The sequence below is a fragment of the Lagenorhynchus albirostris genome, chromosome 16, assembly GCF_949774975.1.
Source record: "Lagenorhynchus albirostris chromosome 16, mLagAlb1.1, whole genome shotgun sequence".
Classification (NCBI taxonomy): Eukaryota; Metazoa; Chordata; class Mammalia; order Artiodactyla; family Delphinidae; genus Lagenorhynchus; species Lagenorhynchus albirostris.
This window is the reverse complement of record NC_083110.1, coordinates 2,943,624-2,954,949: the sequence shown is the minus strand read 5'-3', so window position 1 is coordinate 2,954,949 and position 11,326 is coordinate 2,943,624. Positions and strand designations below refer to the sequence as shown.

Genomic DNA, 11,326 nt, shown 5'->3' with positions numbered 1-11,326 from the left:
CTTGCGCGGCGCGGTGCTTACCGGGACTCGCAGTCCCCGCACTGAAAAGGGGCTCGCAGGCTGGCTGAGCTGGGACTACAACTCCCAGGAGGCGTTGCCACTCCCCTTCTCCCGCCCCCTCGCCACGGCCCACCTGCCAGCCGCAGGTTCAGGCTGGGAGGCCGCAGTGCGCGGCGAGGGCCGCCGCACATGCGCCCTGAGGGAAGATGGCACCTGCCGGCTGCTGGTGCTGCGGCTGCTGGGGCGGCGCTGTGGCCGCCGCGGGCGCCGCCCGGCGAGTCTTGGGTCTGCTGCTGCTGCTGCTGCTGCTGCTGGGGGTTCTGTCCAGCGGGCCGCGACCAGGCGCCCTAGCCACCGAGCACTACTCGCCGCTGTCCCTGCTCAAGCAGGAGCTGCAGCACCGGCAGCAGCAGGAGGCCCCGGCGGGCGGCGGCTGCAGCCCGCAGTCCGGAGACTGGGGGGACCAGTACTCTGCCGAGTGCGGCGGTGAGTGGGCGGCGGCGGCGGCGGGCGGGCGTCCGGGTTGCCGCGGAGCGCCGGCGCGGTGGGTCCGGGGGCTCCGGGCCCCGGGGCCGATGTGTGGGCCGCCCGGGCCTCGCCGGCACCGGCCGCGGCGCGTGCCCCTGCGGGAGCCGGCTCCGCGCAGTGTCACGCCGGGGCTGCTTCCCGCCGCTCACACCCACGCCGCTGCGCGCCCTCCTCCCGAGGCCGCCGTGGGGAGGCCGGTGGATAGTGAAAAGAGCTGACAGCATGCCCCCGAGGCCAGGGCGGCCTCTCTGCAGCCCTGGCAACTTTTGAGAGGGTGGAGGAGGAGATGGCAGGTGGTCCGGGGCAGCCCCAGTCCCTGCTCTGGCCCCCGCGGGTGCTGTGGGAGCGAGGGAGGGACCGACGGACAAAGAGGACCGGACCCGCGCCCGGAGCGGGGCTGTCTGGCCCATCTTAGGCCTGGAAATCAGGTTTCCTGACCTCCCGATTGACGTATTGTATCAAACATAGCCTGTAAAAATGTGATCCCTGGGAAGAAAGGAGGGAACAGAAGAGTAACCCCATTGAATCTGTTCATTGACATCTTGCTCCCAGGCGTTTTAAGGTTGACCTGTGATCTGTCAGGTGTCTCCCAGAGAGTCAAAAGAGCCCTGCGGGCCTGTGTACGTCAGAGCTGTGTGTGTGTGGGAACTGGGCCAGTTCATTCATTAAGATTGGGCGCTATTGGCCTCAGTTTAAGGTCCTGGGCAGATTCCTCAGGGGCAAGGTAGATATGTACATGTTTCGTTTTGAAGGTCTGTAGTGAGTCTTTTTACTCTTTAATCCCCTCCCTTGTCCTTTCCCTTTCCTCTTGCCCTCCGTGAGTTCCCCTAAGGCTCGCTTTTGAAACGTCCGGGTCTACCTAACTCACTAGGAGCTGGCTGGTTGCTTTTATGGCCTGACAGCAGTCTAGCTGTGTACCTGGGAAGACAATAAGTATTTTTTGGTTGAGATGAAATGTCGAGGTTAGCACAGTCAGTCTGATTTCCTTTCAGCACAATCTGACTTCCTTGAGGACGTCTCGCTCACCGAGGGCTATGTGACTTCTGTATTTTGAAGTAAGCCGCGGCTGGTAACAGCATGAACACCATGGCCAGCTCTGCACAGTGGCAAGAGGATGGCTTTTACCCTCTGTCACTTTCTGTGACTCCGAGCAGGTTGATTGCCTGTCTTTGCAAAATTGCCTCCTCTGTAAATTGAAGACACTGTTCCCCAATTACAGGGTTTTATTTTCTTCACAAGGATGCCATGAGGGAAATGGGAAATCGCGATCGTACACGTACGCTGTGCTCGCTGTGTGCCCTGTGCCGTTGTGACAGCCTTAGGTTGGTTAGGCAGTACCCTCAGCCTGTCAGAGCGCTGGTAACTACATCATTGGGTGGTAGCTCCTTTTCTCAGAGGAGAAGACGGGGGCACAGTGAAATCATCACTTTCCTGAGGGCCCACAGCTGGAAGGGGAGGAGCCCGGGTGGCCAGACTCCAGACAGCATTTGTCTGAAGCACTCAATGATTATAGTTAGGGAAAAAGCATCTGTAATATTTACAAGCATACAGTAGGTAGTGTGTAAATCTTCCTTTCCTTTCCCTCTTGTATTCATGTGATGCTCACTGGCTAAGGGAGACCCAGATTCTAGGCGATGAAAGATACAAATTATGAAATCAATTGATACTATTGCTATAGGTGGCTCATTTCACTTTGTAACGTCAGGCTTACGCCAATGGTTAAGAGTCCTCGTTTGAGCCACCTCTGACTTGTATTATGCTTTTCACCCAAATCGTGATAAACGTAGGTTGTTAGAACCAGGGCATTTGGAGGAATCCTGTTCATTCTCCGTTCCCTCACATATGGAGACCATTATCCAATGTTCTCTGCTTCAGAGGATAAACACTGTATTATGAGGCTTTAGGCATAATTTATTTAAATGTTTCCATTTTCTCTTTATCCCCTCCGTGTAGTACTTATTTTCTTAGTTTAGAGTTAAGAACGTGCTGTTGAAAATTGGTGACACGTCTTCCAGACGGCCTTCCCTGGGCTGACGTGAGTGTCCCAGTGGCTGCCGACAGGTGCTGCAGTGGCTTTGCTGTTCCCGCGGCCACCTCAGGAAATGACCCCCAGGGTCAACTGCTCATGCTACCTGGGCCTCCAGGTGTTCCGCTTAGCTTTGCTGGCAGCGGTGTGTGACAGAAGCTGTCTCTTTTGTGGTAGAAACTCACCCACCTGTCTCTCATTTCTCCTTCCTTGTCCTAGACAGCCAGGTAGAAGCAAGTGAAACCTGCGCCAGTCCCTCTCTGTTCCAGGAAGAACAGCAATTCAGGATTTACAGCGAGCCAGATTGTCGCCTGAGGGGTTCATGCTCTGCATCGAGAGCCCCCATATGATCGACATTAGGGTCTAAGCAAGTGCTGGGATCCAGAACTGATCAGTTATTCAGAATCAAGCCCTGCCCTCACCAACTATTTATTAATCACGTCATTGGCCCGGCTGGCTCATCCAGCCCAAGCCTATCCCTATGCAGAGGGCAGCCACGGCTGCACAGCCACTTTTCAGAAGCCTGCCCCCTGCTTTTGGGTATAAATGACTGAGTTGATGCCTGCAGGGGTCTGAATCTGCACACCTTCAGATGAGCTGCGTATGTATTCTCTTAAGGCAGAACCTCCAGTGATTGTAGGGCCGAAGAGGATGGCTGGTGGGAGCTGACTGGACAGCAAAATGACAGTGGCCGAAATCCAGGCCCCAGGGAGCAGCCTCAGGGGGCCCAGCTGCCCAGACGGCAAGCACGGGTGGTCTCAGTGCCACGGACCTCAGCCCGGCTTTCCTGTTCCCCAGCCCCCCTTCAGCTCTTTCTCCTCTAGCACGTTTTTACATTTCGCTTTTTATTTGAAAAGCATGTGTAACCACAGACTTCGGATATTCTGTTTTCCCGTGGTGAAAATTACCTTGCTCTTTTAAAAACACGAACACTGTAATGTACATATTTTTCAAATAAAAGTAAATGTCCCCTCCCTTCCTTGTTACCTTTGCCCTATTTGTAGTTTGGAACTGTGGGAAGAAATAAGGAACAGAAGTTTTCCCCTAATTCTTTCCCTCGGGTTTATCCTTGTCAACACTGCATCCTTATTTCGCACAGTACTTGACACTGAAGTAGGTACTGTTTTTGTCTCCATTTCATGTAAGGGGAAACTGAGGCAAAGAGAAGTTAAGAATGGTCACGCAGAGAGTCGAGCCAGGATTTGAACCTGGCCTCCCGACCGTTTGTAAACTTCCCGTCAGTAATATTTGCATGTTAGTGTAATTTCATACTAATATAATCGATGAAGTCCTGTGCCCTTAAGCTTTGTTTGTTGTAAGTTATAGTCTTAGGTAAATTGTCCTAGAATTTTATGTTTACGTTATGTGCAAGGATGCTCCATTGAGCCTAATACTTGAACCGTAGAGGGGACTGGATCTGTTCTTTTTTTAAAAGATTTATTTATTATTTATTTTTAAATTTTATTTACTTCGGCTGTGTTGGGTCTTAGTTGCAGCACGTGGGATCTTTGTTGAGGCATGCGGGATCTTTCATTGCGGTGTGTGGGCTCTTCATTCTGGTGCGTGGGCTTCTCTCTAGTTGCGGCGTGTGGGTTTTCTCGTCTCTAGTTGTGGCGCGCTGGCTCCAGGGCGCGTGGGCTCTGTAGTTTGCGACACGCGGGCTCAGTAGTTGTGGCACGCGGGCTTAGTTACCCCGCAGCATGTGGGATCTTAGTTCCCTGATCAGGGATCGAACCCGCATCCCTTGCATTACAAGGCAGATTCTTTACTACTGGACCATGAGGGAAGTCCCTGGATCTGTTTTTTACCTGGAAACCTGTTTGTGTGCCTCCTAGATTCTACTCAGTGTTGTAGACCCTGGGGTTACAGCACAGTCGGCTGAGTTCCTCAGTGGAGGCTGTGTTCTGGTGGGGGAAGGAGCAGTGTGCAATAGGCCTGGTGATAAGCGCCTTGAGGAATAGAGTGGTGTGGGGATGCTTCTTTGAGAGGTGGCCTGGGAAGGCCTCTGCTAAGGTGACACGAGCAAAGACCCGGATGGAGTGAGACTCAGAGAGAGAGCTTAGCCATATCTTAACTTGACCCCCTGATGTCACAGATCTGGTAAAGTAAGGTCTAGTTAAGTTGTAACTTGTCCACTGATTCAAGAATTCAGGTTTTCTCCTCTGCTCTTCCTACCAAAGTTAAGCTGCATCTTATTCCAGTGCAGCATTCGTCTGTATTAAATGTCTTTATGTGTTCTTTATAGATGGTCCACCTGTATTTTAGTTCAAACATATGCATTTCTAGTCCTTGTTTCAAAACTACTTTTGTTTTCCTTATTTGAAAATGTATTAATAAGAACAGTGAATTTATGTGTTTTTCTTTTCTTTTTTTTTAACTGCCTTCTTGAGAGTTTTTTGTCTGCTCCTAGGTGAGGTAGCTTTGTACTTGATGTCTTCGTGGTCGTTTTCATCTAACTGGTGACATTAGCACTGTCCGTGCTTAATGCCTCAGTCCAGTTCAATGATTGATTTGCAACCTGAAGTACTTTTCTTTAGCTTGTTGAAATTAACAAGCCCAGATTTGAGTTTATTTCATTTTCCCACTGTTCTTTGTGGAGAACGGAACATTAGTGTCTGTCCGATTTGGGAGCTTTAACTGCCAGAAAAACAAGGAAGTAGCTGTGAACCTAGCTCTGTGTTTTTGACAAAGTCAGTCAGACTTAAAGAGATTGTCAGTATTTATGGTCTCTCTCTTAACTGAGGGATTGGTTATTTAAATACATGCAATCGGTCTTAATGCTCACAGCCTTAAATGACTGCTGTGTCTTAGAGGTGGTAAGGAATCAATAGAGGGAAACTTCTATAATGAGAGCTGTTTCCTCTTTTGCTCTGGCTGCGGGGAAGTTTAGAGCCAAGTTTTTTACGCTCAGTTACGGCAGCTGTGGTAACCCTTACCGTTAGTGTATTTGCTTGATCCTTTTTCCCCTTGGCCCTGATTTTCTGCGTTAGTTATCATACCCAGTTTTGTGGCAGATCTCTTCTGATCTTTTCAAGACATACACAGTAAATTTGACAGTGTAAAGGCACTAGCTTGTTTTGAGCACAGAGACTGAGGCACAGAGTGATGAAGAGATTCGTGTATTGTTACCTCAACCAGCCCAGACGACTGATCGCTGTGAGGGTGAACAACATTTTTCAGAAAGTCATCTGATTCAGGGGTGGCTCTGTGTCGTGAGAGCCCTGTGAAGCTGGTAGCCCATGGTATTTGCATATCATTAGCTTCTTCCTGTAGATACGTTGTCGTTAAGAATTACATTTACCTTTTACAAGTTTCTGTGCACTGGTAGATGTGTTCAGCTTTGGGTGACAGAGGTTAATTCTTTTCCCCTCTGGATGAAGGCAAAAGATACGTGGCCTGGTTTTTTTTTTATTTGTTTGTTTTTTTGCGGTACGCGGGCCTCTCACTGTTGTGGCCTCTGCCGTTGTGGAGCACAGGCTCCAGACCCGCAGGCTCAGCGGCCATGGCTCACGGGGCCCAGCCGCTCCGCGGCATGTGGGATCTTCCCGGACTGGGGCACGAACCCGTGTCCCCTGCATCGGCAGGCGGACTCTCAACCACTGCGCCACCAGGGAAGCCCTGGCCTGGGTTTTTAAACCTACATACCTGGAGCATATGACTACAGGAAGTGGCAGAGTACTTTCTATATAAAAACTTTGCAAGGAGTCTCTTTTACAGCCTGTAGAGACAGCTTGGTTTCTTTGCACTCAGTAGATACTTGCCTGACTGACCAACTTATAAAGCATCCCCTTTTCACAGTGTAGTGTTTTAAAGAGGTCATCTTATCTTTTTGTTTGGGCTTGTTATCTTGCAGATAGAATAAGTACAAAATTTATTAAAATAACAGAATTTTAATACTTTTCCCTTCGGGTTAATGCTTTCCAACATTTTCCTTCTGCTGTCTTTATTTTTACTCTTTATTGAAATATGACATATGCAGAAAAATGTGTGCATCACAAGTGTAACGCTCCATAAATTTTCACAAACTAACGCGTGTAACCAGAAAGAACCCCGAAGAACCCCAAATCAATAGCTACTATCTGTTTTAAAGCATGCTAAGAAAGTCTTATTCTACGTCACCCTTGTTTCATTGGGAAATATTTGCTGTGGCTTCATTTCTGCCTCAGGAACCGGCACAGTGCATGGACTCTGCTCAGGCACTGGCGTTCTTCACACAGGTGCCCAGGGGTCCTGTGTCAGGTGGTCTGTCCTCCACCTGGCACGACTTCTGCACGAAAGACCAGTTGACTTCTCTTGTGACTTTTTCCTGCCTGTGTTTGGAGTGTTCTAAGTGACACTGTGTTTCCTTATCTCTAACGGTTTCACATCACTGCCTAGATCTGCTTCAGCTTTCCCAGTAGAGCTGATGACGTTTGACAGTATGTGTGGGCTTATGCGAAAGCCTTCAGCTCTTAAGAGCGCGTGCCACCCTGAGCCTGCGATGCATTTTCAGCGCAGTTTATAACCCCAGGCTAAGTGAGCAGCCTTTGTGGTTACGGCCCGCTGCCCAGTATGCTGGCGGCAGCACCTGCCATCCTGTTCTGTTCCTGGATCGGCGCCCCGTAACTTGCTTCCATGCTTCTTTTTCCATTCTGTGCAGCTGACCAACTCCTTTTCTTTTGGTTTTATACCTTCTTTACAAGTACTTTACTTTTAAAATACTTTACTGAGTTAATACAGCTTCAGTCAAATTACATTCATGTTTTGCTATAAAGCCGTCCTGTCTCTTTTAAGATGGCTTTTGCAGATCCTTGTTCTAGAGGACTAGTTATATGTTGACTTTATAATCTAATTCTCAGTGGGCGGCCTCTATTTTCAAGTTGTTTTATGATACCTTACACATCTCAGGCACTGATGAATAGTATTAGAACAAAAGAAGCATATAAATTCTTCAGAGGAGAATTTTCCCTGTTACTACTTTTCCTGTTATTACATTCTAAAGGAAAAGTACCACCTGGGACCATCCAGCAAGGTAATCTACAACGTCCTTGTTACTGAACCGAACTTGAGTCTGCACGCCTGCAGCACCGCAAAGCCAGTCTGCTGACACCGGGCTGTGGTGAAGGAAAGGTCGATTATCTGCAGGGCGCCAAGCCAGGAGGGCTAGCAGCTTATGCTCAGAAAGTCCAGACTCCCCGATGGCTTTCAGGGAAGGGTTTTAAAGGCAACATTTGGGGTGAGAGTTGTAGCCTGTGCACCTCCTTCTGACTGGTTGGTGGTGAGGAAATAAGGTGATGCTTTGGGGATCTTAATCATCAAGCTTCTGGTTCCAACCAGTCTGGGATCTACAGGCTTGTGATCAGCAGGTCGTCACCATCGTCCACCTGGGTGGGGTCTTAGTTTCTGCAGAACAACTCCAAGGTTATCGTCCTTTAGGAGGAACTAGGACTTCTGTCGCTGAACTGTTTAAGCTACCATTACGTTTCTTGCTTGACCTTTTTCCCTTAGTTTCTGCATTCCCTCACTTCCCTAATTGGTAACTGCTTGAGTCTGCTCTTTGGAACTCAGGGAAGACCTAGGAGACTAAAGCCTTTTTCCACAAACAAGGAACAGGTGACATGGAGGGGCTTTGGTACCCGGGAGGACCCCGCAGGGGTCAACCCTCCCCCCCACCTTTTCTCTGATACTCCTCAATCTTGAGGGGGAACAGGGAGCAGGATAGGAAAGAGCATAAAGTCTTGGATAGAAAGGTTAATCATAAACTTGACAGGCAGCTCGGTTTCAGGGGGACCTAGCTTCACTCTCAACAGTGGTTGTCTTACAAATGCAGAAACTGATAAAAGCAAAGTTTCTTGGGTTTTAAGCTCTGAAATATATATCACGTTAAACTTAGTCATGGCTGTTCTAAGATGTACTTAAGGAGAGAAGGAATCTTTTTGTTCATTTTTTATATGTGTTTTATACCTGCATATCTGTGCAAAAACGCTTTTACCAGAATTACTCATTAAAGTCCAGTTATTGACAAAAAAAAAAAGCAAAGGTACTACAAGTTGATGCCGTGTAGCACCTGTTTGACCTTCAGGGAGCTCCTCCAGCCACGGTAATGCGGTCTGCTCTTCCCGGGTTACCCTACACCTGGGACCAGAATTGTCGATAAATATATGGTACCTGACTTCCAAGTTCTGGCTCCTCCATGGGAAAAGCCCAGTCATCCTTGTGTTCAGGTGAACCTGGCCCACCGTCTGTTATACCTAGAGCCAGGTGTCAAGTGATGAGCACAGAAGCAGCTGTGGAATTCCTTATGAAACATTTTCCTTCGGGGAAACACAAACTTTCAGTCAGCTTTCCCTTGCAGGACAGGAATGTGTGACACACGCATGCTCTTTGCAGTAACAGCGCCTCTCCTCAGCAGGAGGCAATGCTGTCCTCTTATTTGATTGAGAATTTCCACGCTTTCCCACCATTCTAGCTGTCAGCCCGCCCACAGCTGTACTTATAGCCTTTGCCTGCGGTCCTATCTCCTTGGAGGACCCGTGGCTTCTGCCTGGTGCAGCGCCCATCTTGAAAAACAGGCAACAAAGACAGGACCACCGAGTCCTTCCAGCCACCACCTCATCTCTCTGTTCCCTTTTACAGCAGAATTCCTCAAAGAAGATGTTTATATACACTGTCTCAATGTCCTACAGTCAGCTCCTGTCTTCACCAAAGATGCTCTTCTTAAAGTCAGCTGTGTGTAAGGTTGAGGGGGAGAAGAAAGAAGTTGGATGGCATTGCTGTAGTAGACTATTACCAGGACCCTGCTTTGGCAGAATGAGCGGTGACAAATGTGCCGTGTGCCCCTATCGATGGGGTGTCCTAGAGCGCATCTGTGGCGAATCTTCGCTTCGTTGTTTCTTCATTTTTGTGACCTTAAACGTGTCCATTAACACTGAGCATCATTCCCCACGTGTACAGTGAGCCCAAGGTATGTTCCACCAGCCTCAGAGGATGGAGGACCAAAAGAAATAATGTCTGTGAAAGTATCTTGAAAGCTGTAAAGTACTGTGAAGGCCAAAATAAACTTCAGGAAAGCAGGAAGAAGAAATTTACAAGAAAACCCCAGCAATTTTAGCCTAGATGTATATACTAACATTTAACAATCATTCTGTGAACTGTGGGCATTACGTCTATTCCTCACAGTTGCCCTAAGAGGGTATGTGGTGGTAGTTATTCCTGTTTTACAGATGAGGCATCTGAGGCTAGGAGAAATTAAAGGACTTGCCCAAAGTCAAACAGCCAGTTAGGCATCTCATCTGAGTCAGTCTGGCGCCACGGCCTGTGCTCTGAACCCCTCTGTTACTTTGCTGCAGAACTAATTAATTACATTTGAAGTCAGGGAAAGAGGCGCTTTAAGTAGAAGAGCTGGTTGTTTGAAAATGACTGGTAAAGTTTAGACAATCATCTAGCAAGGGTAATCAAGGAAAATGAGAGGAAACAAATACAGCTGACCGTTAACCAGCACGGGTTTGAACTGTGCAGGTTCACTTGTACATGGATTGTTTTCAGTAGGAGATACTACAGTGCTACACAATCTGTGGTTGGTGAATCTTCAGTTGTGCAACTGCGGATTCGGAGGGCTAACCACAAGTTATACACAGATTTTCAACTGCATGGAGGATTGGCACCCCAAACCCCCATGTTGTTCAAGGGTCAACTGTATTTGCCTTTAGGAATCATTATAACTCTCTGTATAGCTTTATGACAAAGATGTAGAACAGTTCAAAGAAATAGGTAGCTCTTTAGAAAAAAGGTAAATTATCAAGTTGATTCTCCCTCCGCCTCTTAAGTATCTTGTTCCCACCAGGGTCAGCTCTTTTCTTCTCATTAAACTTAAGCTTCCTAAGCTTCCTTAGAGATCCTACCTACATTTCCTGCTTAATCATCTACCATCAGTTAATGATTATCAGATTTATATCTGTAGCTCTTTCTCTGGAATTTCCTAACTACATGCAAGACAGCTTCCTGGTTTAGCATCTCATGAGCAATTGCTTAAACCCAGAGTTAGCGCTTTACTTCCCTCTAAAAGCACTCTTCCTCTTAGACTCCCCACTTCAGTTACAGGCACTACCCCTCTCTAGCTGCACAAACGGGAAACAGTGCCTCTTTCCTCTTCCTGTGCCCAATTTTCTCAAAGCCCTGTCCTTTTCCCTTCATATCTTCTTCTGTCCCCACTGTCTTTGATCTTTCTTCCTCACCGCTGTGGCCTCTCTCGTTGCGGAGCACAAGCTCTGGACGCGCAGGCTCAGCGGCCATGGCTCACGGGCCCAGCCGCTCTGCGGCACGTGGGATCTTCCCGGACCGTGGCACGAACCCGTGTCCCCTGCATCGGCAGGCGGACTCTCAACCACTGCGCCACCAGGGAAGCCCTCCATGGCATCTTAATACTAAAGAAGAAAGGGAATAAATGAACTGGATACTAAACTTGGGAAACTAGAAGAGGAAATAAAGGAAATTGCAGGGCTAAGAAGACCAAAGCCAGAATAAATGAATTAGAAACAGAGCAACAACGGAATGGATCAATAGACCCAAGAGCTGCTTCTTTAGAAAAGAATAAAATAGATGAATCTGATAAGGCTGACATGTAAGTAGGGAGCAGATGCAACTGCATGTAATGAATGAGGGGGTATGTGCGCAACTGTAGCGGCTGTTAGAATTTAAGAGACAACGGTGCAGAAACCTCTGCTAGTAGGTTAAAAATAAGAAGCAGTAGAGAAATATCCAGGAAGATGATGCAGAAGAAAAAGATGAGATTCT

The 11,326-nt window shown here is 48.2% G+C and overlaps 2 protein-coding genes across 5 annotated transcripts in view; both read left to right on the top strand.

The window, feature by feature from the left end:
• The window catches only part of FAM89A (family with sequence similarity 89 member A), a 58,666-nt gene that overhangs the window by 40,648 nt on the left and 6,692 nt on the right, over positions 1–11,326 (top strand). The gene's annotated exons all lie outside the window — the stretch shown is intronic.
• TTC13 (tetratricopeptide repeat domain 13) overlaps positions 154–11,326 on the top strand; it is a 70,405-nt gene continuing 59,232 nt past the window's right edge. For 2 of the 4 annotated variants that reach the window (XM_060125326.1, XM_060125325.1), the window contains exon 1: positions 154–486. In XM_060125326.1, coding sequence (XP_059981309.1) covers positions 207–486 — 280 coding nt within the window. In that variant the 5' untranslated portion in view covers positions 154–206. The remainder of the gene's footprint in view (positions 487–11,326) is intronic. The other 2 variants (XM_060125328.1, XM_060125327.1) reach the window with 1 other exon arrangement.